At 41.1% G+C, this 22,672-nt stretch overlaps 1 protein-coding gene across 1 annotated transcript in view; it reads left to right on the forward strand.

Moving 5' to 3' along the window:
• LOC109966538 (glucosidase 2 subunit beta-like) overlaps positions 1–22,672 on the forward strand; it is a 142,866-nt gene that overhangs the window by 66,914 nt on the left and 53,280 nt on the right. The window contains exons 11-12 of the mRNA XM_020611440.1: positions 7,562–7,631; positions 9,121–9,210. Coding sequence (XP_020467096.1) covers positions 7,562–7,631; positions 9,121–9,210 — 160 coding nt within the window. The remainder of the gene's footprint in view (positions 1–7,561; positions 7,632–9,120; positions 9,211–22,672) is intronic.

Genomic DNA, 22,672 nt, shown 5'->3' on the forward strand with positions numbered 1-22,672 from the left:
GCTATGTTTTAGATTTAGAGGGGCCCGACGCTGTCCATGGTGCTGACTTAAAAGGGGCAGGCGGACGCTGTCCATGGTGCTGACTTAGAAGGGGCAGCCCGACGCTGTCCATGGTACTGACTTAGAAGGGGCAGCCCGACGCTGTCCATGGTACTGACTTAGAAGGGGCAGCTCGGCGCTGTCCGCGGTTCTGATTTTGAAGGGGCATGCTGGCGCTGTCCGTGGTGCTGACTCAGAAGGGGCAGACTGGCGCCGTCCGTGGTGCTGACTTAGAAGGGGCCGACTGCCTCTGTCTATGGTGCTGACTTAGCCAGCCCGGCGCTGTCCATGGTACTGACTTAGAAGGGGCAGCCCGACGCTGTCCATGGTACTGACTTAGAAGGGGCAGCTCGGCGCTGTCCGCGGTTCTGATTTTGAAGGGGCATGCTGGCGCTGTCCGTGGTGCTGACTCAGAAGGGGCAGACTGGCGCCGTCTGTGGTGCTGACTCAGAAGGGGCAGACTGGCGCCGCCCGTGGTGCTGACTCAGAAGGGGCAGACCGGCGCCGTCCGTGGTTCTGACTTAGAAGGGGCAGGCTGGTGCTGTCCGTGGTGCTCTCATCACTGGTCCTGTTTCACTTGGTCTTTGCTGAGCTGCAGCTAACTGTGTTCGCTTTTGTTGGCTCTGTCCTTTATGCTACTTCATCTGTTTCAAGCAGAGCCATCAGCACTGCTAACGCTGCCGGTTGGAGCTGCCCAGTATCCACTTACTGCAAGCAGAGCCAATGTCTACCACAGATTATAAGATGTTAACTGCCACTCTGGATCAATTTTCTGAGTCCTTGGAAGCACCCTTTTTTATATTTAGTTCATATCCTGCCAGTTAAATGTGGATCAGAAAGCAGATTTGTCATTGCTCTAGCTTTTGGGATCTATCTTTGTGCAGGCACAGTGGCAGTTTCCTGAGGTGCAGTGAAGATATTCCCTGTTCAGTGTTTTGGTGACTCACTGTGCGCTGCAGTAGGGGGTTGTCACTGACAGTCTAGCAGCACACTACAATTATGGTTGACCACATTTTTGTGCTATCTGCTGCCTGTCCAGCAGGTCTGGAGCACATGGGGCATCTGACTTCTTCACTTTAATTGGTTGAGGTACAGCTTTAAAAACTTTTCAAAGTAACTTGTATTTATTTTAGTCATGTTTTTTACTTTGATTATCCATCAGCACCCCATAGGCAAAGGTGCCACTGCCAAAACCCAGGATCGAACTTTTAGGGGAGGCGACAGTGGTGCGGTGGGTAGAGCAGTTGTCTCCCAACCAGAAGGTTGAAGGTTCGAATCTCAGTGCCTGCAGTCCACATGTCGAAGTGTCCTTGGGCAAGACACTGAACCCCCCGTTGCCCTCGATGGTTAGAGTCATCGGTTGAAGTGGCGCCGCAGATGGCTGCCATCGGTTCTGTACTGAAAACAAATTCCTTGTGTGTAACATACTTGGCCAATAAAGGTGATTACCATCAGTTGACATTTCTAATATTAGCCATTAGGTATGTGAAGATGCAACTTGGCTGTCTTTCCCACAATATTGGTGTTTTGTTCTATTAAATCTTTATGATCTTAGTGGTACTGGTGCAGGAAACCCTAATGTTCAATACCACTAAAACCAAAAGATGTCATCTCAGAGCAAAAGTGTTATATGACTTGGTGAAAAACCAAAGAATCATCCATCGCTCCAGTTGTACAGGTGATGGTGCCATTTTTGTCATGCTATTATGACTCTGGGTTCACTTTGATCTAATTTAGTGAGGTTGCATCTAAGGATATGAGGGCATCTCTAAAAATAATAAAAGAGCATGGACTTAATAACCATGTAACACAGAGAGAGGGTTCCAGACAGACATTTAAGACAGGTATGTGGATGTTTAACAGAAGGTTTTTTCCCCCCATATTTCCTGTTTTAGTACATCAGTAAGACACTTTACCTAATCTCTAATATAACTCTAGTATAATGTTCTGTATCAACATTCTCCACCTAAACTTAATTTTAATTGGAAGACCAGGAAGCTTTTATAAGCCAATGCATCTGAGCACTCAACAAATGAAGTGGCATGTGAGACAGCAGAGCCTCAGCATGTAAGAGAGCAGGGGGATTGAAGCTCTCGCAGATTACAAACCTTGGCAAGGGCTGATGTTAATTAAAGGCTCTGTTCAGCACTTTCCAAATTAGATGTGAAATGTTAAGCATGAGGGGTTTGCCATTAACGTGGTGCTCAGCGAGCCCTCTGACCTCGGCTGAGGGCGACGCATCCTTGAGACATAATTGTACTCACCTTGAGTGTTAGTTGGACAGAGGGAGCAAAGGGAGAGTCAATAGAGGAGCAGGGTGAAAAAGTGTACTGAGCTTCCTTTTGCTATGGAATGAGCCACTTGTACATTTTCGCTCTTCTTCCACTAAGCTGTGGAGAGGTTGAAATGATTTGCCTCTCGCCCTCGCTCACCCTTGTGCTTGTGTTCCGATAGCCACAGGATTGCAACCATTGAAGGATACACCAAATTAGTCCACTTTCACTTATCAAATGTTGGAAGTCTGATGTGAGCAGCTGCCAGCTTTCTGTCTCCAGCGTTGTCTGAAATAGATCTTTTTCTTTCCCAGCTCCTGAAGCTAACAGTGTTTGGCACAGTACCAAGATGATCCCAGATAAAGATATTTTATGAGATGGTGCAGACGAGTGCTCTCCAGTGTGCAGCCCCAGTTAGATCTCGAGTTCTCCTTTGTCTGGGCAACTTGTCCATCACGAATTTACGCAGTTTTCTTCATGACTACTTGAGTACTCATTTAAACATGACTTGTCTTTTTAAACATGACTCCTTTAGAACAAGTAAGAATGAACACTTTTAATCTTAACATGTACATTTAGGCTGCACTTGTCAGTTGGGGTACAGTGAGTGAATAACTTGTCATTACAAGATCCTGACTGTTCCTACAGCTGCACAACCACCTACCGAGCGCTCTCCCTCAGCAGACAGTGATCATCCCTCGCAAAACCATCAAAATGAAGTGTGTTGATTGGTACATGAGAGTCGCATGCTTCCTGCTGTTACAGTATGTTGCAGGATGACAGAGATACCCTGGAAGGGGACCGACTCGGGAGCAGAGGAGACACAGAAGTAGGTCAGCTCCTAGGCGTTTGTTCCGTCGTACATATTCATAAACAGTACCCAGTTGTTGCAGAGTGAACTCACTTCACACAGACTGTTTATTCTGCTCACTGGGCCCATTTAAATGTTAACTAGTGATTACATGTCATTGTGGTAATATGACCAGTTGACTCTGCCTGCTGCATTTATAATTTTTTCAGAATAGTTTACTATTATAATCACATATTAACACCTCACCATCTTAATAAGTCATGTACTTAACTGGGTTTAAAACTGTCCTGAATCAAAAATTAAGCTAAAGCTGAAAAAAACAGGACAATACATAACTGAAAGCGATGGTGTAACACGTTTAAAAATTCTCTTGCTTTCTTTCTGAATGTTAGATGAAGTGATTGATGCCACACCCATTTAATGTAAAGCTAGTTAGCTGAGCCTAACATAAAGACTGGCAGCCTGGGCAAACAGTTAGACTGGCTGTGTAAAAAGGCTGGTTTGTGTTAAAGTGTAATGTGCCAGGATATGTCTCAGCCAGGAGCGGTGACTCCTGGAAGTCCCTGCCTCTGGCTAGTATATTGTTAAGCACATGGCACCCTGTTAAACCACAGTGTGTCGTCTTTTGCCCTTTGATTTGGTGTAGGTTATATGAATGGTAAAGTGTTCAGTGTAGTGAGCTTTAGAGGTGTTTGTAGTCATTTTTGTTACTTTGGGACAGACCTAAGCTACTGTAGCTGTTTTCCCCAGTTTTCAGTACTTTTGCTAAGCTAAGCTGACCAGCTGGTGGCTGTAACTTCAAATTAAATGTATAGATGTGACAGTGGTAGATAATGAGTAAGCATGTTTTTCAAAAGGCCAAACTATTCCTTTAGGTTTTGTAGATTTTGTGAACAAAATAATCTTGCATCAGCCATTTCTATTTTATATCTTGTATAGTTTTACATGACAGCAGCTGTGCACTGAATGGACCCATTCTTAAATTCAGTACAGCCTTGGTGCTGCGCGTGTTCTTCAGCCGCAGTGGATAAAAGAAGAGTTACAGGAGACAGTGGGAGAATAAATACAAACTGAGTCAGTCGCAGGGCTGTGAATTACACTGATAGTTCAAAACATGATGCTGTCTCTGCCAGCTCCTGTTATTCAGTCAGCCCTAATACAGTCAGACACTTCAACACAATCTGACCCCTGCTAAACTCGCAGCAGTGTGTGCTATAATTCAGAATTATTTGTGAGATTTAGACAGATAGAGAGAAACAGAAGGAAATGGAAGCATCACCCTGTATTCCAATTAAATGTGTAATGTCTAATCTTTCAATATGTTGCATTTAAAATTATAAATGCAAACATTCTTTTTTTTTAAACACCTTTTATTATCTTTGTAGAGTTAATTTTTAATAACAGCTTGTTTTAAGTAAAAAAAGAATAATTTACACCTCTGGGCCATCGTGTTTGATGCCAGCAGGTGGCTATTAATGTTATCTCCCCTGATGACAGTATCTGAAAAGCCTTTTGTTCACTGTTACCACTTGCCATAAACATTTCATTACAGGAATCCTCAACCTATATTTTAGCCCTCCCCACTCTGCAGTCATTACAGCTTCATCAGTCGAGGAGAGAAACTGTGGGAAATGGAGAAAAAGAAGCTGGAGGTGAGGGTGAGAGGAAAACTCTGAGGAGCTCATGGTGAAAATACTGAAGGCAAGGAAAATGTTGAATCAAAATGAAAAGATTCAAGGGGATAAATGGCGGTGAATAAAAGAGGTGATGAAGGAAAGTGAATAAGGACCAGCGTAGAAGCTTGAGCGCACTGCCAGTCTTTATTTTAAAGAGCAGGGTTTTACAGACAATGATGCAAACTCCTACATGTGCCTGTAGTTGACATAATCTCACTAAAGGTGTCTGTTCCTTCTGTGAGTGTACGGTTCAAAGGTGACCTCACTGCTTTGCCTTTGTTTTGTTAAGCATGGCTGCGGCGCACAATGCAGCGACTGCCAGGTTTCTTTTCTTAGAGCTGCAGAGAAATCGTGTTTCTTATTGATCTATTTGAATGTAAACAGAGCATCTCCAGTCTCCAGCTCAAGGCATGTATGCACAGGAGATTTCTGCCAGAAGACGGCGTATACTACACAGTGGGTCCCTCCTCTTCTATTTTTGTAAACAGCCTCTGTGATATAACAACCCTCTTGATAGCGCCTAGTGCTAAAAGCGAAGTACCGTACACATCCTCCAGAGGAAAATGTCACCCACAGGTCAATTCTTCTTCAACTTGAAGTCATTTGTCCTACATTTGTTATATTACTATCTGTTAAATGTAGAAAAACTGTTTTAGAAGTGAGACATTACAATATGCTGATTAGGTTTCATTTGCACACTAACAAAAGATGTAGCACGCGTACATAGAAAACAGACTCATCATTGTTAATTTATGTTTGCTGTAAAGCCATGACATCCATTGACTGTGAGACCGATAATCTACTTCCTGCAGTCCTTAGACCCATAAGCTCTTTTCGGTGTCCTGTACGTCGGTCTCAGGTTATATTGGCCTGATTGGTGCAGAGGCTTTACTCGCACTGTGTTCTCTGCTCTGGGTGCTTCTCTACGCCTGGCTGCTCTCACTATCTTCCCTCTCTCTCCTCAGCTCCACCATTCTCTCCATATACGACCAGGCTGCTGCAAGGGGTCAAATGTCAGCCACTTGGGATTCTGCATCTCCTTTTGTCATTGCTGAGCCTGATGATTGGTGTGTGTGTGTGTGTGAGAGAGAGAGAAACAGGGCAAGAGAGGAAATTTAAGAGTGTGCAACCCAGGGCTGGAGAGAATGTGTACGTGTGTGTATAACTCTGGTTTTCTAAAGGGGTTTGAGGGGATCGGGGGTGGGTTAGGGACATTTCTCCCTTCTTGGTGCTATAAAAATAGCCATTACAGCACTGAAGATCACAGTTTGCCTCTTGGACACACCATATCTGTAATAGGTTCGGCAAGAAATAGGGACTGGGGGATGTGTGTGGGGTGTCTTTATGGGCAACCAGCTGAGACCTCATGCAAAGAACATGCTAATTGGTATTCAGACCAGGGCTGTGACAGTTTCCTACACAGTCTGTACCACATACACATTCCTTTCTGTTGCCACGGCGCCAGGCCCCAATGAGACTTTCCTCGACGACCTGTCCACTTCCAGAAACACAGAGTAAATCCTGAGGTCCAGCTGCACTAGACAATTAAACTGGAGTTTTTCAGTTTCCCTTCACTTCTGTTCTCTGCTGTTCTCTTTATCTTCATGTTTTCAGCCCATATCTTCATGTTTGACTTAATGGGATGTCACTGGTAATGAGGTGGGGTGCACTTATACACACATTGCATGTAGGTGCGAGGATATTGATAAGTGGTCAGAAACACGATGACCTGTGTCTGCCAGATGTGTAAATAGGCAACTTTTGGTGGATGTGTTCGGATGGATGTCAGCATTGTGTTTACAACTTCTTCCACCGTCCAACAACTGTTTTGTCATAATTTAATGTCAGTGATTGATTAATTCAGTTAATCAACTAATCATTTCAAAACTAATACCAGCAGTTCATCTATTTTATCTAGTATAACTCATATTGAATTATTTTACTGTACAATGCTGATGAGTGATATATTTGTATATATACTGTAGATGCTTCCTCGTGTTTTATTGTATTTTATTATCTTCTTATAGTATACTGTAGCATTGTTTTATTCTTCTGCGCTTGATTGATTCTATACTATTAGCTACCCGGGGGTTTATTGTGACTTGTATTTTATTTTTATATGTATTCTGCGACTACAGATGGAAATTAGTCTTTACTTTCACTTACAGTTCCTTTATGGGCGGCACAGCGGCAGTGGTTAGCGCTCTTGCCTCACAGCAAGAAGGTTCCATGTTCGATCCTGGGCCAGCCTTGGGCCTTTCTCTGTGGAGTTTACATGTTCTCCCTGTGCCTGTGTGGGTTCTCTCCAGTTACTCCGGCTTCCTCCTACAGTCCAAAAACATGCAGCTTTGGTTGATTGGAGACTAAATTGCCCATAGGAGTGAGTGTGTGTGGTTGTTTGTCTACATGTCAGACCTGTGACAGACTGGCGACCTGTCCAGGATGTGCCCCTCCTCTCACCCAGTGGCAGCTGGGATTGGCTCCAGCCTTTCAAACATGGAACAAACTAGAGAGACAAACATGTTATTGCTGTGGCCACCTCTGCTGCTCTCAGACTCCCTCTGACTTTTTTCTCTAATAAGCCTGTGGACCTTTCAGCAGTTACCACACCTGGAAATATCATTTTTCTGTTTACCTGCAGCCTTGCTCCTTTCCCAGCCCGAGATATAACAGCCTATCATAGCTCCCACTGTGTGGCAGCGTGCAGCTGAGAGATGCAACAAACAGCATTGTTAATTTGTCTCACCTTTGGTTTTGTCTAGATGCAGAGTGGGAGACTACCAATCTGAAGAAAGTAGAAGAAGCTTATCAGACGGTCAATATGGAGATAAGGTAAGGGAAAGATAACGAAGAAACTGAAGGAGAGGATAGCTTCCATTGTCACATACAGTATTTGTGACATTTTGCACTTCTCACACTGCTACTGTAAGCAGGGTTGCATGGTCTTAAAATAGACTTCATCTATCTGTGGTGAAAGGAAAGCTGCACAGTAATAAATTTACACTGTCTGTTACCTAAGGCTTATTTTAATGAAGAAAAACTAATGCTATTGATTGCCTACTGTGCTCTGGTGGGAAGGCCTCTTCCTGCTTTCTTTGAGCTTGAGTTCTTCCATTATGTCTTAAAATAATATGTTTGTAATTAATTCCTAATATTACAGTTTACAGTCAACATGCTTCTAACAGCTGAGAGGGGAAAAATGCCTGAGCAGATTTGGATGAGAGTTCCTGTTGCTTTTCCTTTGCTCCCTCTCAGATGTTTTCACAGAGCTCTGAGCTAGCCAGCAATAGCTGATAAGTAGCTGCTGTGGCCCTTAAGGCCTGCAAACTGTTCATTACAGTAGTGAGAGAGGAGCACAGTGATGGCAGTTACCGAAAGGTCAAGATTTTACCCCCTAAACAAATGCCTGAATGAGGGGAAAAGAGAGAAAAGGAGCTGACATTTGTGCTATTTCTTCATTGTCCACCTTGCCTCTCGCTTCTGGTCAAATTACTCAGCATCATCGGTGTGTGTTGGAGCTCTGGCTATGGGTTTTCTCCCCCATGTTCTCTTCAGGCCATGTCCTTTATTAATTTGTAGGTTGTACTATGTCTGCGCATTTGTGTTTTTATACCTTTTGGAACTAGCATGAAATTTATTAGGTTATAGCTATATATAGTTTTTTTTTTTTTTTAGCTTGAGGTAAATGTCAGATTCTAGAAAAACTGACTGTGCATGAGTGTTATGACCTTTGCCCTACTGAGAATCACATGTGCACACACAGTTATGCAGTCTGCCTTTGCTTTTGTGACCACAAATCATCCCTTACACCCTCCTAGCTTATCACCCTCACCCTCCCTAAACATTTGTTAACCCCATTAGCTATGCTGGGTTATGAATATGGAAATAAGGGCCTGTACACCATTTGCGATTAGCAAAGAAAAGCAGTCCTCACCAGCACAGATAATTGGAGACACTGCATAGAAATGGGCTTTAAAGAGCCACCTCATCAGCACACTAGCCAAGAAGTCAGTCACTAAAGTAGCGAGGAAAATAAAGCCACACCGTCAGCACACTTAGGAGTCATCCAGAAGTTAGTAAAGCAGCTTGTCAAGGACAACAAATGAAGCGCAGCCTGGACATTAAAGCATTTGTGCTGTTTTGCAGATTTTGTACTAAAACTATGAAATAAATTAAGTTTAGATACTTTAAAGGAAGAGGTTTTATTAATTGTATTCTGTGGTGTCATATAAATAATAGCCCAACTCCATAATTCAGATAACTACCTTGGTTTAACGTGTGTTTGCCATCTAATTTATAGTATTTATTTTGGCTTCCGCAGCGATCTCCAGAAGAAGCTGGCCATTGACTACGGAACAGATTGGGAGTTTCTGTTTTTGAGCAGCCAGTGTTACAAGCTGAAAGTATATGAGTAAGTACTGATGACTTTTTTTGGTTTATATGCCTATTTTAGTCTGGTATTAATATGGAAACTAGCACTTGACATGTGAGGTTGTGTACAGAAATACACTTTCATTATCATAATTTCTTTCAGAAATTACACACTAACAGAAAACATTTTCATGGTTTTGATAATTGAATTGAATGTAATTTTTTTTGTAGCTCTTAATATTTGCTTTCAATAATGAACGATGTTGAAAGCACTTAACTTGTGCAGAACACATGCACTGTAGGTAGCATGAACCCCAGTTAGAAAAGTAAAATGGTTTTAAAGAAGTATCACTAAATCAATATATTAACCGGAGGCTGCAGTCCAACTGTACTAAAACAAATGCTTTCTGTAGCAAATGTGAACCATCTCAGTAAAGACCCACCATTTAAAGTTGATAATTTGTGAGCTCCGAGTCACCCTGGAGAAGCCAAGCAGCTAAACCAACTAAATTTAATCAACAGAATGAGCTTCTTTTACTCTCTCCTGCTGCATCCCTATGGTCCCTGCTGGGGTAGAATCTGTTCTCCTCAGGATTGCATGCCAGCTGGAGCTTTAGAAGCCTGTGGGTGGTTGCAGTTTTGAAAGAAAATGATCTGAGATCTGCACTGCAAATTCTTTTTTCAGACATCCTTGGATTCGGTGGTTTTCCCATGACCTTATACAGTATAGCAGTGTGATTTGTTTGCTTTGTTTGCCATTTAGGAGGCAAAATTTGAAAAGGAAAGTTGCACTTCTTATATGTAAGGCAGGAAAATCGATGTCACTTGTTTTACAGTACACAGTGTTATATAACACTGCAAATTGCTTGTAAGACGCCTTAATGTTATAATGTAGGAACAGCAAGCTGGCTCCTATAATATTGATCATCCTTCTGGAAATGTAAATGATTTAAATGAACAAATTTAAAAACTGTATAGACCAAGGTGGAGGAGAGCTGTGCAAGTTGATGCCAGAGTCAGTGAGCAACAACAACAGTAATGGATTAATGGTACATCAGCAGGTAAATGTGAGAATATTCAGTAAACCCCTCCCCAAACACGGATTGGTCAATCATAAGTTAGCAACTATGAAAAAATAGCATGGCAGGTTTGTGAGGCTGGATTCCTTCTCATGAGAGCAGCTTTTTTTGTCTTTAAAATATGTCATCATAGGAAAAAGGTGGATTTTCAATGGCCTTTACCTCTATGGGGACAGGTGGACCCAAACCATCTGCATTCATTATGTTTCTCCGCTCATTTATTGAGCTCTTTTTTGTTGCCTGTCTGTAGATTTTTTTGTGTAACATTCTGTATTTATGACCCCTTCTACATCCTCTTATTTTAAAATCAGCCACCTGTAGACATTAAAAAGTCTGCTTGAGGCAGTGTTATCAGCCAACTCGTACAGCTAAAGTTAGCTTAATTAGCTAGCTACTTACAAACCAAATTATTTCAGTAATAAATAGCTGCAGCAAAGGCTATAATAGTAAAAAAATAAAGTACCATTGCTGTTTTATTTTTGTGAATTTAATCCAGTTCTCAGAAATTGTATCATGTCTGTTTTTCATTTCTGTACCCTCTTTTGTACAGAAACCCATGCTCTTCTCTCTTACCCTTCTTTCTCTGGCCTATTAGCATTATGCACTCCTTGTTATTTTTCATCCTTCAAATCACTGAAGAGCACAATAGCCACTAGTTTCAGAATCAGCTTTTCAGTGTCGGCTCAGTTGAAGGTTATTTGACCTTCCAGTACCCTCTCAGCAATCTACTAGTTCCCCTATCTGTCCACTTTTATCCTAGCCAATCCTGAAAAGACTTGACACTGACAAAACCAACAGCTTTCTATATCACTCTGTCTCATGACCTCAAGTAGTGAATTAGCAGAGCTGCAAAACTGGAACACAATTACGTACTACTGTCATTGGTTGAAACCATCTTACATCCACCCTCCTTGGTGTTTGTATCTCTCTGCTTGGAACAAGTGGCTCTTTCATGTTTTTTTTTTTTTTGAATGGGAGCCAGTATCACAGAAAACTGCCTGAAGCCATAAAAGTTAGCTGAGCTGAAACCTTGCATATGTTTTACTCTAATATCTGTGCATTATTTAATTAAACGGGGTTCAATTGATGCTTGTGTGGGCTGGGGCAGAAAAAAGCTTTACCAAGGTAACTAGCTGAGAATCATTTAGTGAGAATGACGCGTGTGACTTGGTGTATTAAACAGCCCTAACAGTGCAAAGAAATAGCGAGCTGATTCCTTTCAGGACATGCACAGAAGCTGGTTTTATTCTTAGTTTACTCTTATGTACTGCAGGCCAGACTCGTTAATCTTGGAAGTGTTTCCTTTTTATTTCAGAATGAGAATCAGCTTTATTGGCCAGGTGTGTTGGACACACAAGGAATTTGACTCTGACGGTCTGGATTCGACGGATCTATATGTACAGTGTATATTTACAGGTGTTGCACTGAGGGTTGTTGACCAGACATACTGTCATTGGTTGAGTGTTCATCAGAGTGATGGCCCAGTGGAAGAAACTGTCCCTGTGCCTGGTTGTCTTGGCGCACAGTGACCTGTAACGCCGTCCAGAGGGGAGGTTTTCAAACAGATTGAGTCTGGGGTGTGAGGGGTCTGCAGGGCTCTTCACTGTCATCTCCACTGTTTTGAGGGTGTCCACTGAAATTTCACCTTTTGTCTTTGCGAAGGAGGATCCCTCCTCTCCACCTCTGAGCTGTTTCCTCAGCCCTGCTTATGCCTTGCCTCATGATGGTGTGAAAATGGGGCTTGTAGCCTTCTCTTGTTTGTCCAGGTAAACAATATAATTACTTTGATTTCAAAGGGGGCAAACCAGCCTTTTGTCATTGAACACTTTCAAGTGGAATGATTAACAGGACGATCAGAAGCTAAATGCTGCGTAGTAGGACTGTATTGTGCCTTCTCAGTTTCTCTAAAGATCATAAACATGAATAAAAGCTTAGAGAGATGGCTTGTTCTTGGCATATTACACACTGCTGTGAAAAAGTATTTGCCCCCTTCCTGGTTTCTTGTTTTTTTTGCATATTTGTCACATTTAATGTTTCAGATCAAACAAATTTAAATATTAGCCAAAGATAACACAAGTAATCAAAATGCAGTTTTTATTTGAGGGAAAAAAGCTATCCGAACCTCCACAGAGGATAACGAGCAGCAGGTAGAAACAATGAATGATAAATGGTGAACCGGGGTAAAGCTGGGGCATGTGAGGTGACACAAGACAGGAAACTAACCAAAATAAAAGCACCAAACAGGAAGCGAGGTCCAAACGGTGACAAAAAGCAACATAGCATATACTCGACAGCAGTATTGACTGATGTACAAAGGAGTTCTTCAATGTGATTCGTTTAAACTGAGGGACTGTAAATCTTCTGTTAGAAGGCAAAAGTTGATATTCTCCACTTAGGACATGTGAGGAGTCAGAAGAGATATTTTTGGCAAGTCTAAGCATGCTTTTTTGATGAGCTGCTAGAAAAAAAATGCTTCTAGAGGTTGGCCTTTTATCTGTGAACAGATACAGATCTGATTGAACAGCTTATCACAAGTCGGGCATTTAAAATTCCGGCTTCTGCCAGTGAATCAGGAATAAGCTTGACAATTCGGTCAACACAGCCTGGCACAGCATGAAGGAAGTCAATTCATAATGAGTTCTCAGAGGCGGAGTCTACCTCCAGCGGAGTCTAATATTCCTCCTGTGGATTTGTTGACACTTCTCAAAGTAACTTAAATTGAAGGGTTGTGATTTATGTAAGACTGTCAGGTCAGATTGACTTAGCCTCTGCTCTCGTGTCATTAGAAAGTACAGCTCTCCAGTGAGTTGTGCCCACCACTGTGGTTTAGCTTTGACAGAGAAGAGAGAAGGATATAGCAGCACAAGTGACACTTCCAACTGTCTGTAGAACATCACATGGCCTTAAAAGTGGGTTCTTCTAGAGAAGAGACTTTAGTAGGATAGCCTAGAGGTGTTTCAAATTGGATATAAACCACAGCAAGATGGGTGGTGTGGAGTCTGCTAACATGGAAATGAAGATCTATAATCTGTATGTGGTATGTTTCATAACAGCTGTGCTATGAATAGTGTCTAGTTGCAAATTGGGTTTGACAGGACCAGTGGGATCTTTAGAGAGTAAGTTACTGCCTGCCTGTGAATGGCAAATATTAGCCAGATAAGGACATATTCTTGTTAGTAATAGTATTTATATTAGCATTGAAGTGGTCAGTCTTTCCTAGAAATGAGGACTTGTCATTGAAAGAAGAAAATAGCTTTCGATGTTAATGTAATTTGAGCCATTCACCACCCCCAGCTTCAACATGAATGTCTTTAGTTATTAGAAGTTGATGCAACACCAAAAAGCAAAGCAGACTAGAGTCAGTAGTCTGGCATGTAGTCACGTGAAAACCTTGTTTGCCCTGGTTTATCAGGGGGACAGAAAGGTAGAAGGCCTGGCCGACTATAATTGGAATGTTGTTAGAATAAGTAGTTGTGCTGCAGTGGAGGCCTGTGCAGGTCCCTGCCTTAGAGCACGAACACTTTGTCACACCCAGTAGCTTCCAAATTATGATAGATGTGGCACAGACACTGTTGTTCAATTAAAGCATGAAATTTAACGTTCTCTTAATGAGCTGCTCATGCAATTAATTAACTTCAGAGGTCATTAGTCAATAGCAGAAAAGCTAAAATGATTGCATTCACTTGCTTTAACGTTGTGCCTACACCAGGAGCGTAGCACGAGCCCGCACATTAACAGAGCGGCAGAAGCTCCGGTGCTCCCAGTATACAATCACTGTGGTTACATGCGAAAAGTGCAGAGAAATAGACTAGAATCAGTTTGAAAAAATACTTTTTGAAAAATAACGAGGCAAAACTCAAGCCATTACACCACCTGTAGAGAGTTGGATTGATTGAAATAGGAGTGTATCTCTCACATGAGATGGACAACTCAAAAACAGCTTAAATGCTTTTTATACAAACACAAGACATATAGGAAAATGTAATAAATGCTCTCATAAACATTTTCTGCCACAACAAACAGGTATTTTCTCTATTTCTAAAAGCCAATTGTGTCTTGTTCGACACAGAACAGCAGACAGACAAAGTTGGCAACCAGCAGCTAAAGGGCCAGATGTTAAACTCAGGAGCTATGAAACGAAGGAGTACTGGACTTTATCAGGTGGCCAGACACCCATCTTTAAATGAATGTTATGATACTCTGTGACTGTTAATGTGTGAACAGGCAGCTGTTTGCCAACACGTTGGCAGTGTCTACCTAGAAGGTGATATGGCAATGTTGTCTTCACAGGTTGTTTACTAGCCCCAAACCACTGGGGGTTTAAAACTTTAAAAGCACCAAAGTCATACTGTTATTGGTACCATTCACAGTATTGCTCTTCACAAGACAGATTAAAAAAGAATGGTCCAAACTGATGCAGCAGAGGCCAAGATATCCTGACTTTTAGTCCCATTATGAGTCAAGTCAGTTGTGTTGTCTCCAAGATCAAGCTCCTGCTGTGTGTTTTCAAAGTTGCACCTTTCACATTATTTAATTTTAGTAGGTAAACTGGTGCAAAGCGCAGTGAGTTTATCCTCCTGTTGAGTCAGTGCCTCTCTCACTCAATTGTGGTTCATCAGAGCCTTTGGCTGTCAAGATGTAAGCAACTGAATTCATGCTGAGATTATGCCCAGTCCACAGCAGGGGTGGCCATCTGAAGTACCTGGAGTTTTGTGTTTGTCCAGCAGACCTGTGGGCTGGCAGTCAGTGCATGTGTGGTGGGGTCATGAAATCATAACATCTCATCAGTCTTTGTTACACTGCCAACTTCACGGCCAGAGGAGTGGGCAGCGAGCAGAGTATATGTGGGCTGGTTGTGGTGAAACAGTCTGGAACAACTTCTCAGAGATTTATTGTTTATACCAGCTTGTCACAACACGCCAGGGCTTCCTGTGTCTACGTCAGAGGGAGCTGATTTAGAGCCAAGCTAATCATCATTATTGTTGCCAGTATTGTCACACTTTTTTAGCACTGTAGCAGCTCAAGGTAAAATTTCAGCGGCTTGCTTTTGCACGCTTTAGTATCTAATCACCCAGAACATGGAACCTAGTCACCAGAACATGAGCTACATTTATGTTTAACCTCTTCTTCACTGGGGGAAACCACGAGCCAGTAGTGGAACCTGCTTGGCTGAGCAGGCAGCTGTCTGTGCTAGCTTTGGACAAAAGGACATACTTAGGCTATTTTTGGGTGGTAAACTGGAGGACTCTGATACACAGTTGTTTTGTTTTGTTTTTGAGATTCATGCTGGCATTATCAAAACATCCAGTGAGTGTCATGTGTGGCACTCCTGTGCATATCCAGTGGTCACTATGCAAATTCTGGACACTTAGGGCAGCCTGCCAAACATACCAACTCTTTTCCATAATTTGGAAAACTGTATCCTTTAAAATAAGGAATTTACTGTTCAGTGCAAGAGAAATTCTGAATTACATTACTTACATATTTAGTTGGAAAAATTAGAATTTTGACTGTCATATTCAATTTAGCTTTCTGTTAATGTTAACTATGAGGCAAAAGAATGGTATTTACTGAGTGACAACTGAACTAAATTAGTAAATATACAGTAGTCATTTTATAAATAAGGCAGCTTAAAGTTAAGTCAAGGTCTCTGTAAAACCACTGTTGACAGATACAGTATGCTGAAAATCATATTAATACCAGGCTGCAAACTGGTGCAAAGATAACCCACTGACTTCAGAGCGAGGGAACCGGAAGTGCAAAAATCCTAACTTGGTTTCAGGTTTTAGGACTCGGTACTACGACACTCTATGTGAGTGACATTTAGCAAACAGAGAAACCACATTTTAGCTTCTCATCCTGAGAGAGGCATGTCTACTGTGCTGTTCATATGTTCAGCACAGAAAATAAGACTGTCCATTTGGATTTCAACTGTCGCATGGTAGTTATGTGAAGAAAAGCCATGCTAAAAATAAAAATTGTAGCTATAATCGTGTATGCAGAGCTGAGTGTCCACATTTTTGGCCATATGTTACAGAGGAACGATCCCCAACACAAATCATACAGAATTTAAATGCTAAAGAAACACATTATGTTCAGTATTGCTAAAACCATGCCTTTCAGTGTTACCATTTGCAACAGGAGAAAATGTGAGACTGGGGCATTCCCATTGTGCTGGCTTCTACCTTGAGTTTCTAATTTTGAAAATCTCCACCTACTTCTTTTTGCAATCTTAAAGTGTCAATAAATCATGCCAGTGATTAAACCTATCTTCAGTTTGCGCCTGTTGTTTTTAGCACGCCTATTAAACACAGCTCTTGTTGTGCACAAGCAGAACTTTTGAAGTGAGCCGGAGTGTCTTGGGAACAGATGTTTCACAGTCACTCTCCAAGTCTCAGAGCCTCTGATTTTCAGCTCAGTTTTTTTTTTTTCCATTTGTAATGTGGGAACTCTAATTATCACCTTAAGTCACGTTGAAGTAGGTTTTTAACACTTTTTAGTGTTAAGAGCCATTTTTTTACACCTTTGAGTAGAAAAAGTGCAAAATATTATTTTAAGCCAACTTGCTCCACACCTACGTAAGATCGTTTACATTCTGTTATATATTATTGTAAATGCGAAAGGTTCTCTTTGGCATGTCGAAAAATAAAGCTGACTGATTATTTTGTTTAAGTTTGTTCACAGCAAAATTTCTCACATAGCATCTTTATGTTTATGCATGAAATAGTATTAATCCTTAACATGGCAATGCAACCTAATTTTACTGTGTAGTTGTAATAATATATTTGTAATATATAAAAGAGCAGCAACTGTAGCTATACAAATGTACATGGAATTCAATTTTTAAAGCCCCATGATTCCATAACTCACTTCACTGCATTTCTAGATGTTTTATAGACACTTGCTTTAAAGACCAGCTGCGGTCCACTACTTCCTATCATATCTTCCACATGCCTTAACCTTCTCCTATTTCGAGAAGAAAATAACAGCACTAATAGTGTAACATCCTGAGAGATGGCAGGGAGAATGCAGCTTTAAATGATCCGCCAGAGGCTATTTGTCTCATTGCCCTTAGTGATGGCTCTAAAAACTAAATTGGCTTCAATTTTTCTTTCTTTGTTTCCCATCTTTTCGCATCTAAATTGAGGCATCTCTTGAAAGAGAGAGGCTCTTTGCTGCTGCATTATCATTTTTTTCCTTGGGTAATTTATGTAGAAAAGAGGTCTCTGCTGTGCATTCGCTGTCCCTCTTCATGTTGTTTCACAAAAGTGAAGTGTAATAAGATTTTTTTTAAAAGCCTTATGCATGGACTCTCAGCTCTGCATAAAGAATTTCAAGGCCAAAATATGATAAGTGGTCAGGAAAGTGGACTTCAATCAGACTTACAGTAGAAACACCATATAGCATTTTATTCAAACTTGCATTTATGGTTCACCCTGTGGAAAATGAAGGTAAACTGAAAAGTAGCCTGCTCTGGGTATGTCTTCATATTTCTGCTCTAGAATAAAGGACGGACTGGGTCTTTGGGCTGCCAGAAAACTCAAGTGAAATGAATTACACTGACGCACCCTTGCAATGATCACGATTTGTGAAAGTCGTGGAAATGGAATTTTAACTAGTCTTCCTAAAATAAATGACAGGAATCAAATTCTGAAGTTGCACTTGAGGCCTGATGAGCAAGACCACTGGAATTTAAAGAGCAGTAAAAAATAGAACTGGTCACAGCTGCACTTTTACTTACAGCCAGTTACACAGCTGGTTATACTGCATGTAAACCTTCTTGATCTGTAACCAAGATACTTCATGCCTTTGTAATAGTGGACAAAGGACTATAATGCTGTTGCAGCAGAGTAATGGGTGGCCTGTGTGTGCATGTTTGTAGGATGGGACTTTGATTGAAGGTATTTAAAATGCCTCAATACTGAGTCGTCCATATTTCTGCTCTAATACATTGTAACCCAGACACAAAAGCTCTTCTAATTTTCTGCTGTCATATTGGTTCACTGCACAGTAAAAGAAAAGCATTCCATCCTAAACTAGTGATACAGCAGCAAAATCAGAAGCTTGCACAAATAAGCATAGCATTACTGGCTCTGCATTTTTGTAAGACACCAACTGAAAATAGAAATCACCTCATCAGCACTTATTTACTGTAGGTTTTGTCCAGGGAATGCCCCCTTTTCCAGGTGCACATTTTATTCTTAGCTACACAGTGTGCAAAGCAGGTTTTTATTGTAAGATCAGGAATCCAGAATGGGTGTTTGTTTTCTTCTCAGTGGGTCAGTAAGGACTGTATACTCTACTTTGATTTAGCCATAGCAGAGATCCAGAAATGGTCTTATGTTGTTGTGGCCAGCTGTAACCTGTAACAAGGGTGCAGTGACAGCTGTAACCTCCACCAAAGACACTTCAGCAAGGTTGTTGACACAGAGGCTTAAAGCTAGATCTGCTGACAGCCGCTAGGCAACCCTGCTACCTCTACAAGCAGGTCAGCTGATCCACTATTGATTCAAGTTGTCGAAAATGTGTGTGATTCTGTCCGAACACTCTCAATGTGAATTTGGGCTCTGAAAGTTAGCATCACAGCTGCTCTTTTACACTTCAAAACAAGGGAACCAGATGGTTAGAAACAAATCAACTGTGCAATATCCTCTTAAAGAAAGGCCGCTTTTCTGAGAACATGTACTGGAAACAGGGCAAACAGCTAACCTAAGATAACAGGCCTGTTTATACACACCTTAAATCCATAAAAAAAGCTGAAGTGTAAAAATGACATGGTCTAAAACTGACAGTGGTTTTAATAAGGGACTGTTTCTAGACTGTGTGTAGTTATATCCTGGAGTCTTGTCATTGAAGCTAAGAGGCAACCAATGCAGACTTCAGGCTAGGGTAGCTGCTTCCCTTGTTTTCATACTTTATGTTAAGCTACTCTGACTACTAGCCACAGGCCGTTATGTAACTTACTTGCTCTTACTGCATCACAGCCTCTGCTCAACTGTCTGAGTGATGTTAAATTCGAGCTGTCAAAAAATTTGTTTTTTAATGAAAACTAGACTGAGTGCATTATGTTCAGCACCTCGGGCATGCCCACTAGCCTCTCATTTTAAATCAGCTGTAAAGCATTTTGGGGTGGTCTTGGATGATGGTTTAAACCATAAACAGATCGTCTCTGTTGTAAAAACAAGCTTTTTTTTTTAGCATCATCTGCTCGCTAAGGTAAGGTCCTTGTTTGTGTGAAGAACTCCTTATTGTTGACATGTTTTAATTCTTAACTTGTTTTTACACTTGTTTTATTTTACTTTTGCTATGTTAGTCCAAGTCCAGATCTCTACACCACTGTGATGCTGTGGCGGGATCTTAAGATTGCTGTGCATAAGCAGGTGCCCTCAAACATCATCTGCTACTAGTAAAATTTCCTTTGTATTTGTGTAAATGCGGTTGTTATTAGTGTGTAATTGCAAATATTTTGTGCCTTGTGACTCACAATTGCACACGGCTAAAGAAAGAAAAAGAAGTTTGTAACACTTTGTTTCTAACTATTTCATGTAATATTACAAGTCATTACTTTGTCTGACCTACAGTATTTTTAGCCTAAGTACAACCTTACTTCATATTAGCACATGCATGGAGCAAAACCAAAGGGTGGAACTTTTCTTTCTTATTTAAAGATGGCAGAATAATGTAAATCTTTGAAGATAATCAACAACATAGAGATGACAAATTAGTAAATAGGCCGAACCTGTTCTGCAACGTTGACAGTCACATTTTTCTGATAGATATGTGACCTGAGGTTGTTTTATGCTATCAAGATAAACTGTGATGGTTTTCCTTAATGTTTGCTACTAAAAAAATTAACCATGTCGCTGTGTGCTGAGCGACATTTGACCTCTGGTGTGTCAGCCAGTGTAACCTGTAATCTAATTAGCCCATGTTGACGTTGCTGCAGTGTGCACTGTCACCCTGAGTGAACGCCTCCCACGCTGTCACATAACAGTCTAGTGGGAGAAGGGTTTAATTACCGCTCTCTCCTTTTCCTCTCTTGACTTGATCTCAGTGGGCTGAGGAATAGATATACTTATCCTGTTTTCCCCTGTTATAGCCCCTCAGAGTACCAGGTGGATGAGTATGTCAGATCTACAATTAACAACTGATTGTTAAAGGATAATTCCGGGTTTAAAACAACATGTATTGTATTTTCATAGTATTGGTGATTATTATTAGCTGTAAAGGTAAAGACGGTGCTAAAAATAGGTCTGCAACAAGAAAAACACACTCATTTAGAGAATCAAACAGATTTTAAAGAAACTCCTAGACATTATTAACTTTGTGAGTACAGTAACCGACAGCCAAAGCCATGAAAATAAGAGCCATTTATGAGAGCTATGTAAACACTTCATAAGTGGTCTTAATAATAAACTACAGTGCAGTTATAAGCAGACAGTAAAGTTTGTTAATGAGTTTCTCCAAAACTCCTTCTGTAGAGCACCACAAGAAGAAGCAGTAGAAAATAGTTGATACATATAACACATATATACAACAATATATTACAATATCAATATGATGTTTTTATGTATGCTTATTAATTATATTTATTATAGTTCATTATAAACACTTCCTCTTTATGCTCCATGACAGGAGGAGTTTAAAGTACAAGTAAATACATTATTAAACAGCTTCATATCTGCTAGTGTGGTTTAAAATATGTTATTTCTTTTAAAATTTTATTCTTCATACACAGATTTCTTAAAATGAAGGATAACGGTGCATAATATCTTATGTTAATAGTGATTTGTGTATGAGCACACACGATGACTAATGAGATTTATGTTGCGTATTTACTTCATTAGCTCACATGGGAGGGAATGTGACATACAGTAGTTTTGCTCCAGCCTGCAGTCCGATCCAGTGGAACAAGAAGCACTGCCTGAGGGCCCAAGTGGTTGCATCTAAGATATTTATTGTCAAACTGTGTACCTTCAGGCCCAAAACACCTACAAAGATTGACACAGTAGAACCAACTTATTATGGCTAGTGTCAGAGTTGGATTGTCAGACGGTAACAGATTGAACATGGGGGAGAGGAAGAGACGCAGTGTGGCGTTCAGGACTCAAATGGGAGGATCAGTGTTGTCATTTTTGATCTTCTGCTCATTATAGCCTTCTAATTATTGTTGAAGGTTTAATCAGTGATCCACCAAGTTATATCTTCTCATCTCGTTCTTTATCCTGTATGTCCTACGCCCAGTGCCCCCCTTGCTGCGCGTCATCATCTGTCATATTTGCTGCATGTTCAGTTGGTGATTCATATGCGCAGTGTCACCACCAGCATACTCTGATTCCCTCCTACTCTATCTTGCGCACCTTATTTCTTTTTTATCCTTCTGTCGTCCCCGTTCCTCTGTCTTTGTCTTTGTTCTACTGGCTGTTTGTTAGCCTTATATTCCCGTCACTGTCAGTCACACTGTGCTCATTCACTGAGGATAGCTAGGGACAGTTTGTGTAAATGTGCCACTTCGACCTTTTTGCTGTGTCTCCTTTATGTAACGAAGACAGCAGAATGTGAAGAGTCTGTCACAGACACAATCAACCCGCTCCTCCTTGTGCATGTTAGATTCGGCATTTGTAATCAGTCTGAACTTGTTTTATTTTATTTTTTTTAAATCCTGCAGCGCATTTTTTGTGTTTGGTTTCCTGCTTTTGTTTTCTCACAAGCTGCCACACGGAGGCAAGCGTCCAAGGTCAGATCGCAGTGCCCTTGCACACAAATAGCCTAGCCTTTTTTTTTTTTGTGCATTGCTAGCATGTCAGCAAAAGTGGGCAGGGATGGATGGCTTTGCCTTGAGGGTAAGAGAGAGGGTGATGGAGAGGGAGGAGAGGTGCAGACACACAGGGGTAGTCCCATATGGGACTTTCACTGCGTTACCCCTTTTCCTTACCCCTTTTGTCTGCTCAGTGTGCCTCTGTCTATCAAGTCCCATCTGTTTCTGGGCTCACATGAGGTTGTTTGCTGCTCAAACACCTGATTTACAAACTTAATAATGAATCTAGTGGCTTGTATAAAGAACAATAAAGCATCAGATGGAATTGTGATTCATTTATTATTTAGTATAGGAGGCTACTTGGCATTTTGTTGTGATTTGAAGGGTATCTCAAAGATACTGTTGTACAGGTACATTTGTACCAAAGCACTGATGAGTTCCAGCTTCTCTTTCAAACATATTGCAGCAGTTGTGTACAGTAAGGTCTTTCATGCCCTTCAGACATGAGAGTCATGTGATGCTGGAACAGAGGGGATGTTGAGTGACCTTGATGGGAAATGGTAAATGGGCTTATACTTGTATTGTGCTTTTATATAAACTGAAGCTTACTCAGTGCGTTTTAACACTGTTTGCCCATTCACCCATTTGCTCACACAAGCATTCAC

This window comes from Monopterus albus, unplaced genomic scaffold (assembly GCF_001952655.1).
Source record: "Monopterus albus unplaced genomic scaffold, M_albus_1.0 scaffold113.1, whole genome shotgun sequence".
In the NCBI taxonomy this organism is placed as follows: Eukaryota; Metazoa; Chordata; class Actinopteri; order Synbranchiformes; family Synbranchidae; genus Monopterus; species Monopterus albus.